Genomic DNA, 17265 nt, shown 5'->3' on the forward strand with positions numbered 1-17265 from the left:
ACAAAGATTGGAGATGTAGTGGACAATGAGGAAGGTTTTTAAAGCTTGCAGAGGGATTTGGACTAGCTGGAAAAATGGGCTGAAAAATGGCAAATGGAGTTTAATAAAGACAAGTGTGAGGTATTGCACTTTGGAAGGACAAACCAAGCTGGAACATACAAGGTAAATGGTAGAGCACTGAGGAGTGCAGTAGAACAGAGGGATCTGGGAATACAAATACAAAATTCCCTAAAAGTGGCGTCACAGGTAGATAGGGTCGTAAAGAGAGCTTTTGGTACAATGGCCTTTATAAATCAAGGTATTAAGTATAAGAGTTGGAATGTAATGGTGAGGTTGTATAAGGCATTGGTGAGGCCGAATTTGGAGTATTGTGTACAGTTTTGGTCACCAAATTACAGGGAGGATATTAATAAGGTTGAAAGAGTGCAGAGAAGGTTTACAAGGATGTTGCCGGGACCTGAGAAACTGAGTTACAGAGAAAGGTTGAATAGGTTAGGACTTTATTCCATGGAGCATAGAAGAATGAGGGGAGACTTGTTAGAAGTATTTAAAATTATGATAGGTATAGATAGAGTGAATGCAAGCAGGCTTTTTCCACTGAGGCTAGGGGAGAAAAAAACCAGAGGACATGGGTTAAGGGTGAAGGGGGAAAAGTTTAAAGGGAACATTGCAGGGGAGGGCTTCACACAGAGAGTGGTGGGAGTGTGGAATGAGCTGCCAGATGAAGTGGTAAATGCGGGCTCACTTTTAACATTTAAGAAAAATTTGGACAGGTACATGGATGTGACATGTATGGAGGGATATGGTCCAGGTGCAGGTCAGTGGAACTAGGCAGAAAAATGGTTCGGCACAGCCAAGAAGGGCCAAAAGGCCTGTTTCTGTGCTGTAATGTTCTATGGTTCTATGATTGCTGGAGGAGCTCGGTAGATCAGGCAGCATTCATGGGAGCAAATGGACAGATACTTCAGGTCAAGGCCTTTCATCTGGGTCAGAAAAGAAGAGAGGGAATAGCTCGTATAAAAAGGTGAAGGGAAGAGGTAGACAAGGTTGGGTTATGTAACTATTTTTAGTAAAGAGGAATTTCCTGATGGTCTTTAACTTTGAATGCTCCCTTTTAAGCACAAATTTGCTCCATTTTAATTTGCTCCAAAATAGTGACTTAGATCCCTTATACAAGAAAGTTGCATTTCTCCCAGATCATCCATTCCATTCCTGAGTAAAAAGCCCCAGAAACCAGTTTCTTTCTGCTTTACCTTGCTATTGATTTTGTTCTAATTTTGGCAGTCATCTGCTGTTGCTCTAAGTACAAATTTTTACCTGTTACATTTGATGGTTTTGAGATACCTTAAATGGCTTAGAATTATATGTCAAATTCATCAAAGCAGTTTTGAATTTATGTCTCTAAGCCCAGAATTGGTTATTCTCCCAAATATTTTTACCCAATTCATTATGACTTTGAAGGATAGTATACAAGCTGTTTGAATGATCACACACCAAGTGCTGGAGGAACTCCACAGGTCAAGCAGTATCCATGGAGGAGAATAAACAATCAGCGTTTCAGGCTGAGACCTCTGATCAGGACTGACAATTTATTTCTCTCGATAGATACTGTCTAATATGGTGAGCACCTGCAGCTATTTGTGTTTGTTACTCTGGATTTCCAGTATCTGCAGAATTTCTTGTCATAATGTTGTTGAATGATCACGTCAGCTTTTGCGGTTTAACGATTGCACAAGTTTTCTTCTTTCCTAGGAGAATTCTAAAAAGTGATCCTCCTTATCCCCCAGAAATTGGTCCTTTAGCAAAAGACATAATGAAGAAACTCCTTATTAAAGACCCCAAGAAAAGGTTGGGTTCTGGTCCAGGAGGTGCTGAAGAAATTAAATCTCACCCCTTCTTTCAGGTGAGAAAGATGACATTGGAATCTGGAATATTTTCTGTGGTTAATATTCATCAGTATAGTCCTTTCACTGGTTGTCAGGGGAATCCTGTTGAACACAAGAGCTGGTTGGAAACATTGAGCTACGTCTTCAGCCAAAATCACCATTCGCAACCTTCTGACTCCTTGTAACTGAGTCTCCAGTCCAAAACTCATCAGAACCCAGCATTGCTGGAAGTAAAACTTCAGCAACATTTAAAAATAATAAAATAGTGTATTTAAAAATTAAAAAGTATACTTAATATTTTGGAAGCAAATAAATCAAAAAAAGAAACACTTAGAAACAATCATGAATATCAAAACCCTTTTGTATTTTTATCCACAGTCTTGTAATCCCGAATAAAATAATTGGAGCCTCAGTTCAGACCTTCCATTAAGTATTTTCCAGCAAACCCAAATTCTAACTCTTCATCAATACTTTTATCTGTTCAACAAATGATAAATAGATATTTGTGCCTTTTGAACTCTTTGACAACTTGGGTTCAGCCACTGATTTGAAAGTTTTGTGGCAAGTGTCACTATCAGCAACGGTAATAGAGTAATACTAAATATAACATGTCAAACTGTCCATCTTGTCATTGACAACTGAGATACCGATCTGTGCTAGTTCCATTTAGCCGATATCTCTTTTCTTGTCCATTTACATTTTCGTGTACTGTACCTATAATAGTCTATTATAATATAATATATATAATATAATAGTCTATTGTGCATTGTACTAAATCAGTGTACAGTCGGCCCTCCTCATCCGTGAGGGATTGGTTCCGGGACCCCTCACAGATACCAAAAAACGCGGATGCTCAAGTCCCTTATTCAACCTGTCTCAATGAGGTGGACCTTAGGACCCAGCGGAACCCCAGACCTTATTTAACCTGTCTCAGTGTGGTGAATATTAGGACCCAGTGGTCGAGTTCTGAATCCGCAGTGTTTCTGTTCACAAAAATAATCACGATCACGATTGAAAATAAAGTGGAAATAATAAAGCGATCGGAAAGAGGTGAAACACCATCGGTTATTGGAAAAGCGTTAGGCTACAGTTGGTCAACGATCGGAACAATTTTAACGGATAAAGTGAGAAAGGCCCTGCGTTGATGAAAGCTACAATTATTACTAAGCAATGCAGTGGTTTAATCATTGGGTTCTGGGTTTTTGATCCTCCATGCTGGATCGAACTCGGGAACTTCCCGAGCCCAGCACTGAAACGTGTTCTTAAGTGTTTTATATGCATAGAAAGATAAAATATATACTATACTAAGACAAACGTTTGACTAACGCTAAATAATACCGGATGTACCTGTTCCGACTTGCATAGTTAGAGAACTTCCGATTTTTTTTCGATCCCGATCCACGGTAACCTACGCACATCCTCCCGTATACTTTAAATAATCTCTAGATTACTTATAGTATATAATACAATGTAAATGCAATGTAAACGTTGTTATACTGCATTGTTTAGGGAATAATGACAAGAAAAAAAGTCCTTACATGCTCAAACAACAAGTGCTGGAAGAGCACTTCCAGGTTTTCTTGATTCGCGGTTAGTTGAATTCGCGCATCAGAACTTGCAGATAAGGAGGGCCGACTGTACTTAGATAGGAGAATCATCTTTAAAGGGGAGCAGAAGCAGTTCCTTCTTGTAGAGAAATGCAGCTGATGGAATATAGTCACATGCAGATTGTATGCGTATTAACAATTTCGGTCTTCAAGGTAAATTGACAGAGCAATTAATCAGTCATTCTGATTCTGGCTGCCCATTGGGTTGTCGGTATTTGCAACCTTTGAAATTAATCTTTCAAACATTTTAGAATCATTAAATTTAGATTGATGAAAGACATTTGTGTGAAATGAAATTTCTAACTATACAATACCCAAGTGGCAGTCTTCAGAATGTGATGTGACCCAAATATCTTATTGGGTATGCTAAATTATGAAACCAGTAAATGGCAGTCACTTGTAATTGTTGTAGTACCTAAGTAGCATTATTAATTACATTTAAATCTCAGTTATCTCCTGCTCCAACATCTATTGATCATAAGTTCAAGTTTATTGTCATAAGCATACATACCCAGGGTATAAATACCATGAAACTCAACTTTTTGCAGCACCATACATTACAGACATGGGAATATAAGGTACATAAACAAATGTACATAAACAAATAAACATAAATTATATAAAACCTTAAGAACATAAGACATAGAAACAAGAGTAGGCCATCTGGCCCATCGAACCTGCTCTGCCATTCAGTAAGATCATGGCTGATCTGTCGGTAAACTCAGCTCCATATTCCTGCCTTTTCCCCATAACCCTTAATTCCTTTACTATGTAAAAACCTATCTAACTGTTTCTTAAATATATTTAGTGAGGAAGCCTCAACTGCTTCCCTGGGCAGAGAATTCCACAGATTCACTGCTCTCTGGGAAAAACAGTTTCTCCTCATCTCCGTCCTAAATCTTCTCCCATGAATCTTGAGGCAATGTCCCGCAGTTCTAGTCTCACCTACCAATGGAAACAACTTTCCTACTTCTATCTTATCTAACCCTTTCAAAATTTTGTATGTTTCTATGAGATCCCCTCTGATTCTTCCGAACCCCAGAGAGTATAGTCCGAGGCGACTCAATTTCTCCTCATAGATTAACCCCTTCATCCCTGGAATCAACCTGGTGAACCTCCAACCTTCAACACTGCCTCCAAGGCCAGTATATCCTTCCTCAGGTATGGAAACCAGAACTGCACATAGTACTCCAGGTGTGGCCTCACCAGTACCCTGTATAGTTGCAGCATGACCTCCCTGCTCTCGAATTCAATTCCTCTAGCAATGACCTTCTTAATAACCTGTAGTACCTGCGAATCAACTTTTTGCGATTCATGCACAAGCACTCCCAAGTCCGTCTGCACAACAGCATGCTGCAATCTTTCACCACTTAAATAATAATCTGCTCTTCTATTATGCATAACTTGTGCAAAAAAGTAGACAACATTAGTGCAAGTTGAGGGAAATAAGTTGAAGCAAGCTCAGGTAGAATCAGGGCTTTTCCGGTCATTTCAAGAACCTGATGACAGTGGGGAATAAGCTGTTGTTGAACCTTGAAGTGTGATTATTCAGTCTCCCATACTTTCTACCTGATGGCAGCATTGAGAAGGAGGCATATCCTGGATGCTGAGGGACATTAATAGTACAAAGAACATAGAAGTCTACGGCACATTACAGGCCCTTCGGCCCACAATGTTGTGCTGACCATGTAATCTACTCTAGAAACTGCCTAGAATTTCACTAGTGCTTAGTCATCTATTTTTCTAAGCTCCATGTACCCAGCTATGAGGCTCTTAAAAGACTCTATTGTATTTGCTTCCGCCACTGCTAGCAGTGTATTCCACACACCCATCACTCTCTGTGTGAAAAACTTAATGATGGATCTTATCTTCCTGAGACATCAGGCAACAATTCATATATAGTTACATATTTCTTAATGACTTAAAAAGACATCAACAAACTGCTGGAGGAACTCAACTGGTCAAGCAGCATCTGGAACGGAAATGGATAGTTGCCATTTTGGGTTGAAACCCTCTGAGAGCCCATTTTGGCTAATCAAGTCTATGAATCACCTCAAAGAGCTATCCCATCCCTCCACTAATTTTCTGTGGAGCATATTCTTTCTGGACTTCTGCCCAGATTCTATTATTCACGTACACACTCCGGACAATTAACATCGATCATGTAATAGTACAGCTCAGTTCAGGCCCCGTGGCCCACATTGTTGTGCTGACTTTTTAACTTATTGTAAGATCAATCTAACCCTTTCCTCCCAAATAGCCCTCCATTTCCCTCTCATCCATGTGCCCATCTAAAAGTCTCTTAAATATCTCTTATGTATCTGCCTCTACTACCACCCCTGGGAAGATGTCACATGCACTCAGCACTCTTCTGTGTATAAATGAAAACCTTCCTCTGATATTCCTCCCCCAATACTTTCCTCCAATCATCTTATAAAATAATGCCTTCTTGTATTAACCCTCCCACCCACACAGATTTGGAATGTGGGAGACAGCCACAGAGAAAACATGCAGACTCCACACAGATAGCACTGAGGTTCAGGATTGGATCCTAGCCACTGGAGCTGTGAAGTATTAATTCTTCTCACAAAGGTACCTCGTTCCAAAAACTCACTGCTCTCTTTAAGCAGAGATTTCTACACACCTTATTTTAAATACTGGCCCTTTACCTTAAAATGATTCTCTCACTAGTGAAATTCATCTTAATATTTACCCTGACAAGCCCCCTTTAGTATCCTGCAGTAAGACCCACCATTTTTATAAACTGCAAACAATACATATCCAAGCTGTTTAGCCTCTCTTGATAAGACAATCCTCTCATCTCAGGATTAGCCTGGCGAATCTCCTTTGGACTGCCTCCGGCGCCACTATATCCTTTCTGATGTGTTCACCTGTCATTGTACTAAATCCTTCGGATTAGAGAGCAGACGTTGAATTTGAGCAGGTAAGCAGCTCATATGATCAACAGAACAATGAGTTAGTGCTCCTCAATCCTCACTCCTTACTCACCCTCTTGCTGTGGTGGTAATGGGTAGCAAGGTAGTGTAGCTGTTAGTGTACCACTCCACAGCACCAACTATACAATTGGGGTTGAATTCCCACTGCTGTCAGTAAGGAGTTTGTTTATTCCTCCCGTGACCAAGTGGGTTTCCGCCCATATTCCAAGAATTAGTAAATAGCTGTCATGTGATGTTGGCACCAGAAGCATAGCGACACTTGTGTGTTGCCCCCAGCACGTCCTCAAAGCAAACAGCTCATTTCACTTAATGTTTTGATGTACATGTGACAAATAAAGTTAATCTCTTTATCTTTAGAATACAGCTCAGCCATGATAATTCTCTCTAGGTATTATGCTCCTGACACAGGCTTTGTAGATCAGCCAAAGGATCCACTGTTTACCCTTCCTAACCACTACCGTACTGTGCCACCCTATTTAATAAAGGTGTGTCCCTGACACTTAAGGCACAGTTCAGGATTTTGTGTATCTGGTTTCATGAAATAAATGATTTTCTTATTAACCACTGACAATGAATTTAATAACATTTTAAATTGAAATATTTACTTACTTATAAATTGACTTAATTTGATACTAGACAGCAGATTTTGGACTTGAGCAGGTTAATAGATCATTCTATCAAGAGAAAAATGAGCTAGCAGTCGTCACTCCTCACTCAATCTCTTGATGCGTGTACCTTCTTGTAGTGGTAATGATGGAATAGTGTTTAGCCACAATAATTCCTGCTGTCTGTTACTTTCCTAACACAAGCTTTGTGGGTGAGGAGCACCAGAGGATCCACTAGTTAACAGTGTTGTCAATACAGTTTATTGATGTTAGTGTCTGGAGAAAGGGTGAGCATGGCTGGGAAGGGAAGAGAAACAGCAAGAAAATAAGTTACCAATTGTGTATTGTAGTTTTGTTAAAATTTGAATGATTGTTTTCTAATGTATTCTAGGTAGAGCATTTTGTTTGACTTTTTTCCCCAAGTGTTCAGAATTGTGTTTGTTAATTAACACATGGAAATGTATCTCATTTTATTTCTGTGTGTGGGATGTTTCTGTATATAAAACAGAACTGTTTAAATGAGCTGTTATTGCTCATTCTTAGTAACCACCTCGGCTTTGCATTTGGCTTTGGCAGAAAATAAACTGGGATGAGTTAGCTGCCAAAAACATTGAAGCCCCTTTTAAACCAGTCATCAGGGACGAGTTGGATGTCAGCAATTTTGCGGAAGAATTCACGGAAATGGATCCCACGTATTCGCCTGCAGCGTTGCCTCAGAACTCCGATAGGATCTTTCAGGTCAGTACCCATAAAATGAAGTTGCTAAATCAGATTCAAAGTACAAAGTATAAATTTATTATCAAAGTATGTATTATCACCATACATGACCTTAAAATTCATTTGCTTGCAGGCATTCACAGTAGAGCAGAGAAATAGAATAGAATCAATGAAAAACTTCACACTAAGACTGACAAGCAACTAATATACAAAAGAGATAAACTGTGCAAATACAAAAAAAGATAGTAAATAAATAAGTAAATAATATTAAGAACATGAGTTGTAGGTCCCTACAACTGTAGTAGTAGTGGTATGAACCAAACAGGGAAGTGTGGCCTTAAAGCAATTAGAAAAAGTACAGATGGTATCCAAAACAACCCCAACATAAACTTGTAGGTAATTGCCAGAAGACACAAGGGACTGCAGAAGCTTCTTCTGGTCATCTCCCCTCTATTGTGTTATACTACCAAAGACATTGCAAAATCATGTGTAAAATGGCTTCTGTAGTCCTGTAAATGATGTATAAATATGACCAGCATTTAAAGATTAATCTTTGTGCTCTCTTGACAGGGCTATTCTTTCATTGCTCCATCCATTCTCTTCAAGCGTAATGCTGTGATGACTGATCCCATTCAACTTCATGTTGGAGTGGATCGTCCTGGTAGTACTGCCATTGCACGGAGTGCTATGATGAAGGTAGTCACAATTAGATTTATTAACACTTTTATGACTTAGAATTGTCGCTTTGTGGCAAGGGTGCAATGCAAACACGTGATCTTACTATAAATTACAGAAATGGTGCAAAAGGACACTGAACATTAATGCACAAGAACAGGCCATTCAGCCCACAGACTTTTGCAGAACTAGCTAAAAAGCAAAAAAAAAAACACTAATCCCATCTACCTACATCATGTCCATATTCCTCCATCTTCCTTACATCCATGAGCCTATTCAAACATCTCTTAAAAGCCTGTAATGTATTTGCTTCTTCCATCAAACTAAGCAATGCATTCCAGGCTTCCACGACTATCTGAATAAAAAAACTTAACCGGCACAACCCCCTTGAACCTACCCCTCTCACCTTCAATGCATGCCCTTTGGTATTAGACGTTTCAACCCTAGGAAACGGATACCTTCTCCACTGTATCTGTGCCTCTCATAATCTTGTAAATCTCTATCAGATCTCCCCTTTGCCTCTGATGCTCCAAAGAAAACAAACTAATTTAACCTAGCCTCTCATGATAGCACATGCCCTCTAGTTCAGGAAGCATCTTGGTAAACCTCTTCTGCACTCTCTCCAAAGCCTTAGCATTCTTCCTATAGAGGGACAACCAGAACTATACACTATACTCCAGATATGGTCTTAACCAGATTAATAAAAGCAAACATGCCTCCATTAATAAAGGCAAGCATTCCATAAACCTTTTAAAACACCTCATCAATCTGTGTAGCCACTTTCAAGGAGCTATGGACTTGGATCTCTCTGCTCTGTTGAGGTCCTTGCATTTGCCCTACCGAGGTGCAACACCTCATATTTATCTGGGTTAAACTCCATCTGCGATTTCTCAGCCTATATCTGCAACTGATAGTAAGGCATTAGACAAGGTCCCACATGGGAAGCTAGGCAAGAAGGTATAGTCACTTGACATTCAGGTTGAGGTAGTAAATTGGATTAAACATTGGCTTTGTGGGAGAAGCCAGAGAGTGGTGGTAGCGGGTTGCCTCTTTGACTGGTGCCTGTGATGAGTGGTGTCAATACCAGTGATCTGGATGATAACGTGGTTAACTGGATCATCAAATTTGCGGATGACAATAAGATTGGGGGTTTAGTGGGCAGAAAAGAAGGCTATCAAGGCTTGCAGAGAGATCTGCATCAGCTGGAAAATGGGCTGAAAGATGGCAGATGGAATTTAATGCAAACAAATGTGAAGTTTTGCACTTTGGTAGGACTAACCAGGGTAGGTTGGTTATACAGTGTGAATAGTAGAGCAATAATGAGTGTAGTAGACCAAAGGGATCTGGGAGTACAAGTCCATAATTCATTGAAAGTGGTTTCACAGGTATATAGGATTGTATAAGTTTTTGACACATTGGCCTTCATAAATCAGTGTATTGAGCACAGAAAATGGGATGTTATGTTGAAGTTGTATTAAGATGTTGGTGAGGCCATTTTGGAGTATTGTGTATGCAGTTCTGGTCACCTACCTACAGGAAAGGTTGAAAGAGTGCAAAGAAAATTTACAAAGATGTTGTCGGATCTGGAGGACGGGCAAGACATGTTAAAGTGCCGGGGTTAGGACTGAGCTTAAGTTACCACTCAATGCACTTTAGTAACTATTCAAGAACTTTTAAAAAGCTATTTATTAAAGCTTTTTGGGAGGGTGATTTTAGATGCATATCATATTTATATTGAGTTAAATACTTATGTAATTAGTTTTGCTACAATAAGTGTATGGGACACTGGAAAAATGTTGAATTTCCCCTTGGGGATGAATAAAGTATCTATCTATCTATAAAGAAAGATTGAATAGATTAGGACTGTATTCTTAGAACATAGGAGATTAAGAGGAATTTGATAGAGGTATTTTTCCACTGAGGTTAGGGGGATTTCCAACCAGAGGTCATGGCTTAAGGGTGAAAGATGAATAGTTAAGGAAACATCATGGGAAACTTCTTCACTTAGAGGGTTGTGAGAGTATGGAATAAGCTGCCAGCACAAGTGGTGCATGTAAGCTGGATCTCAACATTAAAGAGAAGTTTGGACAGATACGTGGATAGTAGGGATGTGGAGGGCTGTGGTCTATTTGCAGGTCATTTGGAGTAGGCGGTTTGAATGGTTTTGTCATGGACTAGATGGGCTAAAGGGCCTATTTCTGTGTAGTACTTTTCTATGACTCTATGATCTATATCATGCTAGTTTCTTTGCCAATCTTCTACACTATCCGCTATTCCACCAATCTTGGTATCATCACAAATTTACTAACATTTTCATCCAGGTCATTTATACAAGTCAGATCCCAGCATAGATCATTGTGGAACTCCTTTGATTACAGACCTCCAGCTCAATTAAGCACCTTCAACCACTACTTCTGTGCACAAGCCAGTTCTGAATCCAAACAGCCAGTTCACCAAGAAGAAAAGATAGTGTTCATGAGCCATTCAGAAATATGATGGCAGAAGGGAATAAGCTTTTTCTACGTTGTTCAGTGTGAGTACTTAAGTTCCTCTATTTCCTTCCCAGTGGTCATAACAAGAAGAGGAGCATGTCCCAGATCCAAAAGCAAGATTAGCTTTATTTGTCATATGCACATCGAAACATAGGGTGGTGGGGTGGAATTTAATCTCTACCAAGGGAGGTGTAATGTGCTCCTTCCCTCTACTAGCCTACAGGTTACCTATTGGCAAAGTGTAGCACCTGCTAAGCCCTCCAGATCAGGATCACATGAAGTCATGGGAGCAGGTGGTGGATGGTTATATGAGCAGCTAGTGCATATCACAAGTCCTGGTTATGCAACCACTGACGGCAGGCAGACAGACTCTGAAGCATGTTGATGAAGGTCGGAGTCACCCATCTTGGAAAGATGCTGCCCAGAAGAAGGCCGTGGCAAACCACTTGTGTAGAAAAATTTGCCAAGTCCAATCATGGTCTTGGAAAGACAATGGTCGCACATGTCATGTGACATGGTACATAACAAATGAACAAACATCAAAACATACAGTGAAGTGAGTCATGAGTCAAATCAAATGAGCGACAATTATGCTGGGGGCAACCCGCAAGTGTGATGCACTTTCTCACCAACATAGCATGCCCACAGCTTACTAATCCTTACTATACAACTTTGAAATGTAGGAGGAAACTGAAGTATCCTGAGGAAACCCACATGGTTAAGGGTAGAATGTACAAACTCCTTATAGACAGCAGCAGTTGATGATCACTGGCATTATAGTGCCAGCCAAAATAAATGATACTGCCTCTTGAAGATGTCGATGATAGGATGTGTTGTGCCCATAATGGGTTAAGTCTATAACCTCTTGTAATCTTGCTCACTGGCATCTCTGCCGCATGTATTGAAAATATGTGAGTGTCTTTAGTGATATTTCAAATCTCCTCAAAAATCCTAACATTTTGGGCCCAGAATAGATCCTCCGTGACATTGATGCCCAGGAACTTGAAGCTGCTTGCTCATTGATGACGACTACTGTCTGTTCTTCCAACTTCCCCTTCCTAAATATGAATGTGAAGTAGAAACTTTGACCCTTTCAGTTTATGAAGCATTTGGTTTTAAATGTTTTTGTATCCCAGACTTAATACACTTTTAAAATTCTTCCTCCTACTCAACACCCCCCCAACCCCATCCCACCCCAACACCCAACCACATTCCCCCTCACCCCACTCCCAAACAGGATTCTCCATTTTATCAGCACTATGATCTTGATCTAAAAGACAGTCCACTTGGAGAAGGAAGTTTCTCTATCTGTAGAAGGTGTCGGAATAAGAAAACTGGGCAGGAGTTTGCAGTGAAAATTGTCAGCAAAAGGTAATGCCAAACCATGATGGCTTAATTTTGATATTTTTACAGTAAGAGATTCCTTCTTGTCCAATATTCTCTTGATCCAAATTAATTTAATTTCTACTTTGAGAAGTACTATTAAAGGTCCCACTGACATTATCTTATTAGTAAACAAGTATGGCATGTCTTGGTATTGGAATAGGATTATTATTGACATCTATATCAAGATACAGTGAAAAGCTTCTCTTTCATCTTTTCATACAAATCAAATTATTACACAGTGCATTGAGCTAGGATAAGGTAAAACATTAACAACGCAGAATAAAGTGTAGAAACTACCGAAAAATGAAGTGCATGTAAACAATAAAGAGCAAAGTCATAACAAGGTAGATTGTGAGGCCAAGAGTAGATCTTATCATAAAAGTGGCCTGTTTAAGGTTCTAGTAATAGTTGGATTGAACTATCCTTGAGCCTGGTGGTGCATGCTTTCAGGTTTTTGTATGTTCTGCCCAATGGGAGAGGGAAGATGAAAGAATATCCAGTGTGTGTGGGGTCTTTGATTATGCTTGCTGCTTTACAGAGGCAATGAGAAGTGTAGACGGGGTCTATGCAGGAGAGGCTGGTTTCTGCAATGTGCGGAGCTGTGTCCACAACTTCGCAGGTTCTTGGGATCGCGAGCAGAGCAGATGCCATACCAAGTCGTTGTGAATCCAGACAAAATGCTTCCTATAATTCATCAATAAAAAATGGAGTCACTGGTGAGCTTTCTTAGCTGTGACATCAACGTGGTTGGACCAGGACAGACTAATCTGAATGTTCAGAACTCTTTGGACAGAAGGAATGTTACAAATATATAATGTAATCAGGAACACTTGCAAGAACATCAAATTGCCTTTATTGGTCCTTTTTCTCCCCAGTTGTACTTGAGGCAATGGCAGGGCTGATTGTCAGACATACAGTTTTTTTTATTGAAACAAAATAAGTGTATACTTAGCAAAAGCTACTTTCCTTTAACATTCCATAACATTTGCTGATAAAGGTCTTTGCTCCTTTTCCTTGGTAAAAACAAGTCCATTAACAGGAGTGGAAAATAATCACACCTAAGTAGCCTTCTGGTATTGTTAAAGTTGTCAGTATCCTTTCTAGATGATACATGAATTCTTAATCTTTGTATAATTAGAATCAGGTTTGTTATCACTGACGTGTGTCATGAAATGTGTTTTGTGGCAGTAATACAGAACAATACATTAAAAAAAAATTAAGTTACAATCAGAAATATATTCTAAAAGTAAATAAGTAGTTCAAAAAGAGAGTACAGAGTGAGGTGGTATTGATGAATTTCATGGTCTGCTCAGGAATCTGATGGAAAAGGGTATTTGCATATTTGTGAGTATTGGTAATTAATTAATTGGTAACTTTTCAACTTATGGCATCTGCACTCTGGAAGCAAGGTCAGTCAAACCTCAGTAGTTGAATTACTAGGCTTTGGTGTTTGCATGTGCTCAGAGATTGAACTGCAAGACATTGTCAACCTGTTCTTTCATGCATACAGTAGTATGGGCTTTCTCCCCTTATCTACAAGACCAAGATCATCCACTAGCGTGCCTCCACTGCACCACCCTGTTTTAGACAATGAAATCCTGGAAAATGTTGACCATTTTCTGTACCTGGGGAGCTGCTTCTCATGTTGGCAGACATTGAGAGTGAAATTTATCACCACTTTCAGTCAGCACTGTCTTTGATTGATTGATGAAAAGGATATCAGCTAAATGTATTATCAAACTACCTGTCACCATATACTACTCTGAGGTCCATTTTCTTGCAGACATTCACAGTAGAATAGAATATGATAGAATCAAAGCAGAACAACAAATACAATTAAAAGGCCAATAAATAAATCAATAAATAAACAACCAGATAGATAAATAAATAAATGATACTAAGAACATGTGCTGTAGACACCTTTAAAGTGAGTCCGTAGGTTGTGGAGTGAGTTTAGAGTTGAGGTGAGTAGAGCTCTTATAGATAGCGGAGTCAAGGGATGTGGGGAGAAGGCAGGAACAGGGTACTGATTGTGGATGATCAGTCATGGTCACATTGAATGGCAGTGTTGGCTCGAAGGGCTGAATGGCTTACTCCTGCACCTATTATCTATTGACTTGTTCAGGAGCCTGATAGTTGAAGGATAATAACTATTCCTGAATTTTGGGGTGTGGGACCTAAGGCTCCTGTACCACCTCCCCAATGGTAGCAGTAAGAGGAAAAGCATGGCCTGAATGGTGCAAGCACTTGATGTTCAATGCTGCTTTCTTGTGACAGCGCTTTTGTAGACGTGCTCAGTTTTGGGCAGGGCTTCAGGTATGATATTTGAAGAACACAAACAACACAAACAAAATGCTGGAGGTACTCAGCAGTAGCACCTATGGAGGTGCTGGAGGTCAGGTAGCACCTATGGAGAGGAATAAACTGTTGCCTTTTTGGGCCGAGACCTTTCATCAGGACTGAAAAGGAAGAGGGAAGAAGAAGCCCTCAATCAGTCACAAAACTCATGATCTACCAAGCAGCTGTGACTCCTGCTCTGCTAAATGCTTTTGATTTGTACTACTAGCAATGGGTAACTGACTGCTCTGAAAAAATACCACTAATTCTGTCTGCAGAATTCTCCAAGTGTACTGAAAAGATTAGCAAGTCATGGTCAATATCCTTTCCAGGCTAACATACCCAGCATTGAGACGCTGGTTACTCTTAGCTACATCAACCAGGCCACATCACTTGCATATTCGACACCAGACTCTTGAAGCAAACATTCTTTTCTGATCTTGGCCATGGAAAGCGATAACCAAGCTGACTGAGTGAAAGATATACACTCTGACCACACCTGTACACCTGCTTGTTAATGCAAATATCTAATCAGCCTATCAAGTGGCAACAACTCAATGCATAAAAGCATTCAGAAAAGTCAAATCACTTTTATTGTCATTTCGACCATAACTGCTTGTACAGTACATAGTAAAAATGAGACGTTTTTTCAGGACCATGGTGTTACATGACACAATACAAAAACTAGACTGAACTATGTAAAAAAAACAACACAGAGAAAAAAAAACTACACTAGACTACAGACCTACCCAGGACTGCATAAAGTGCACAAAACAGTGCAGGCATTGCAATAAATAATAAACAAGACAATAGGGCAGTAAAGTGTCAGTCCAGGCTCTGGGTATTGAGGAGTCTGATAGCTTGGGGGAAGAAAATGTTACATAGTCTGGTCGTGAGAGCCCGAATGCTTGGGTGCCTTTTCCCAGACGGCAGGAGGGAGAAGAGTTTGTATGAGGGGTGCGTGGGGTTCTTCATAATGCTGTTTGCTTTGCGGATGCAGCGTGTAGTGTAAATGTCCGTAATGGCGGGAAGAGAGACTCCAATGATCTTCTCAGCTGAACTCACTATCCACTGCAGGTTCTTGCAATCCGAGATAGTTTAGTTGTTGTTCAGACCAAACATCAGAATGGCAAAAAAATGAGATCTTTGACCATGGAATGGTTATTAATGCCAGACAGGATATTTTGAGTATCTCAAAACTACTGATCTTCTGGAATTTTCATGCAGAACAGTTTCCAGAATTTACAAAGAATGGTAGAAGAAACAAAATAACAGCAGCAGTTCTGTGGGTGAAAAAGCCTTGTTAGTGAGAGACATCAGAGGAGAATAGCCAGACTGGTTCAAGCTGACAGGAAGGCATCAGTAACTCACACAACCATTTGTTACAACAGTGGTGTGCAGAAAAGCATCTTTGGACACACAGCATGTCAAACCTGGAAGTAGATGGGAGGCAGCAACAGAAAGTGTTGGTGTACCTAATAAAGTGGCAACTGAATATAGTTGTAATCAGAAGTTTGCTCACTCTTTGAAGTATAGCAACACCCCCACCCCCTCCTGAATGTCTGGCCTTTTACCACTGAAAGTGGAGAAGGAGCACAAGGAGCTCCCATAATGGTATTGTAGACCTCAGTAGCATACACTGAGAGCACAGAGAAGCTCTATGTAATCCACCTCACAAACAAGCACCCAGCCCTTCAACCACATCCTAGTCCATTGGTGGAAGAGCCAGTGACTCCCACAGTGGCCTCATCAATCACTTCAGAATTTAAAAAAAACAGTGAGAGCAAATCCTCCTCAATCCAGGGGAACTGCCTTATATATTTTATCTTGGACTCCTGAATGTATTAACTTTATTACCAAAGAGCAACAGGACTGATAAAGTATAAATATCACCAAAACTGAAGTATCCTGAACATCTCAGTTAGGGTAAGGTTAACTAATTTCTTTGTACGAATAGATTAATGAGTGTTGTACATTGGTTTCATTAAAAAACCTACTTTTAAAACAAAAAAATAATTCTAACCTGAATTTCTATGTGTGTGTTTGAGTCTTTTTGACACATGGTTATTATTCCTCCTTGTAGAATGGAAGTGAACACTCAAAGGGAGATAGCAGCTCTGAAACTCTGTGAAGGACACCCGAACATTGTAAAACTGCATGATGTTTACCACGATCAGGTGCGTTACTACAATGATTATATCACAAAAGGAAGTCATTTGGTTCTTTGAGCATGCACATGCTCTATACAGGAGTAATCCAGCTAATTCTACTCCCCTACACTCTCCTTGTCATTCTATTTTTTTTCTTTTCAAATGTTTGCACAGTTGTCTTTGAGTGTTGCTGTTGAATTCCAGATTCTCGGTACTCATTTCCAAAGTAATATCTTCCCCTCTTCTCATTTTTTTCTGCTTTTACCATGGTCATCCTCATTCTGTGGTTCTGATTCTTTGCCCTTCTTTCAAACGTGGGAATAGTTTCACTCTTTCATCTCTTCTGGACCTTTTATGATTTTAAATACTTCTATCAGGAATCTGCTTAGTTCTAAGGAAAACTTCCTCTGCACCCTCTCTCCTAAAACTTTGCATCTTCCCTGAAGTTCGTTG

At 39.9% G+C, this 17265-nt stretch overlaps 1 protein-coding gene across 8 annotated transcripts in view; it reads left to right on the forward strand.

The window, feature by feature from the left end:
• rps6ka5 (ribosomal protein S6 kinase, polypeptide 5) overlaps positions 1–17265 on the forward strand; it is a 330130-nt gene that overhangs the window by 258198 nt on the left and 54667 nt on the right. For all 8 annotated transcript variants that reach the window (XR_009510328.1, XM_059961120.1, XM_059961152.1 and 5 more), the window contains 5 exons: positions 1753–1903; positions 7632–7793; positions 8343–8468; positions 12177–12310; positions 16746–16839. Coding sequence is in view for 7 of the 8 variants with exons in the window: in XM_059961120.1 (XP_059817103.1) it covers positions 1753–1903; positions 7632–7793; positions 8343–8468; positions 12177–12310; positions 16746–16839 (667 nt within the window). In the remaining variant the exon portion in view is untranslated. The remainder of the gene's footprint in view (positions 1–1752; positions 1904–7631; positions 7794–8342; positions 8469–12176; positions 12311–16745; positions 16840–17265) is intronic.

This window comes from Hypanus sabinus, chromosome 2 (genome assembly GCF_030144855.1).
Source record: "Hypanus sabinus isolate sHypSab1 chromosome 2, sHypSab1.hap1, whole genome shotgun sequence".
Taxonomy (NCBI): domain Eukaryota; kingdom Metazoa; phylum Chordata; class Chondrichthyes; order Myliobatiformes; family Dasyatidae; genus Hypanus; species Hypanus sabinus.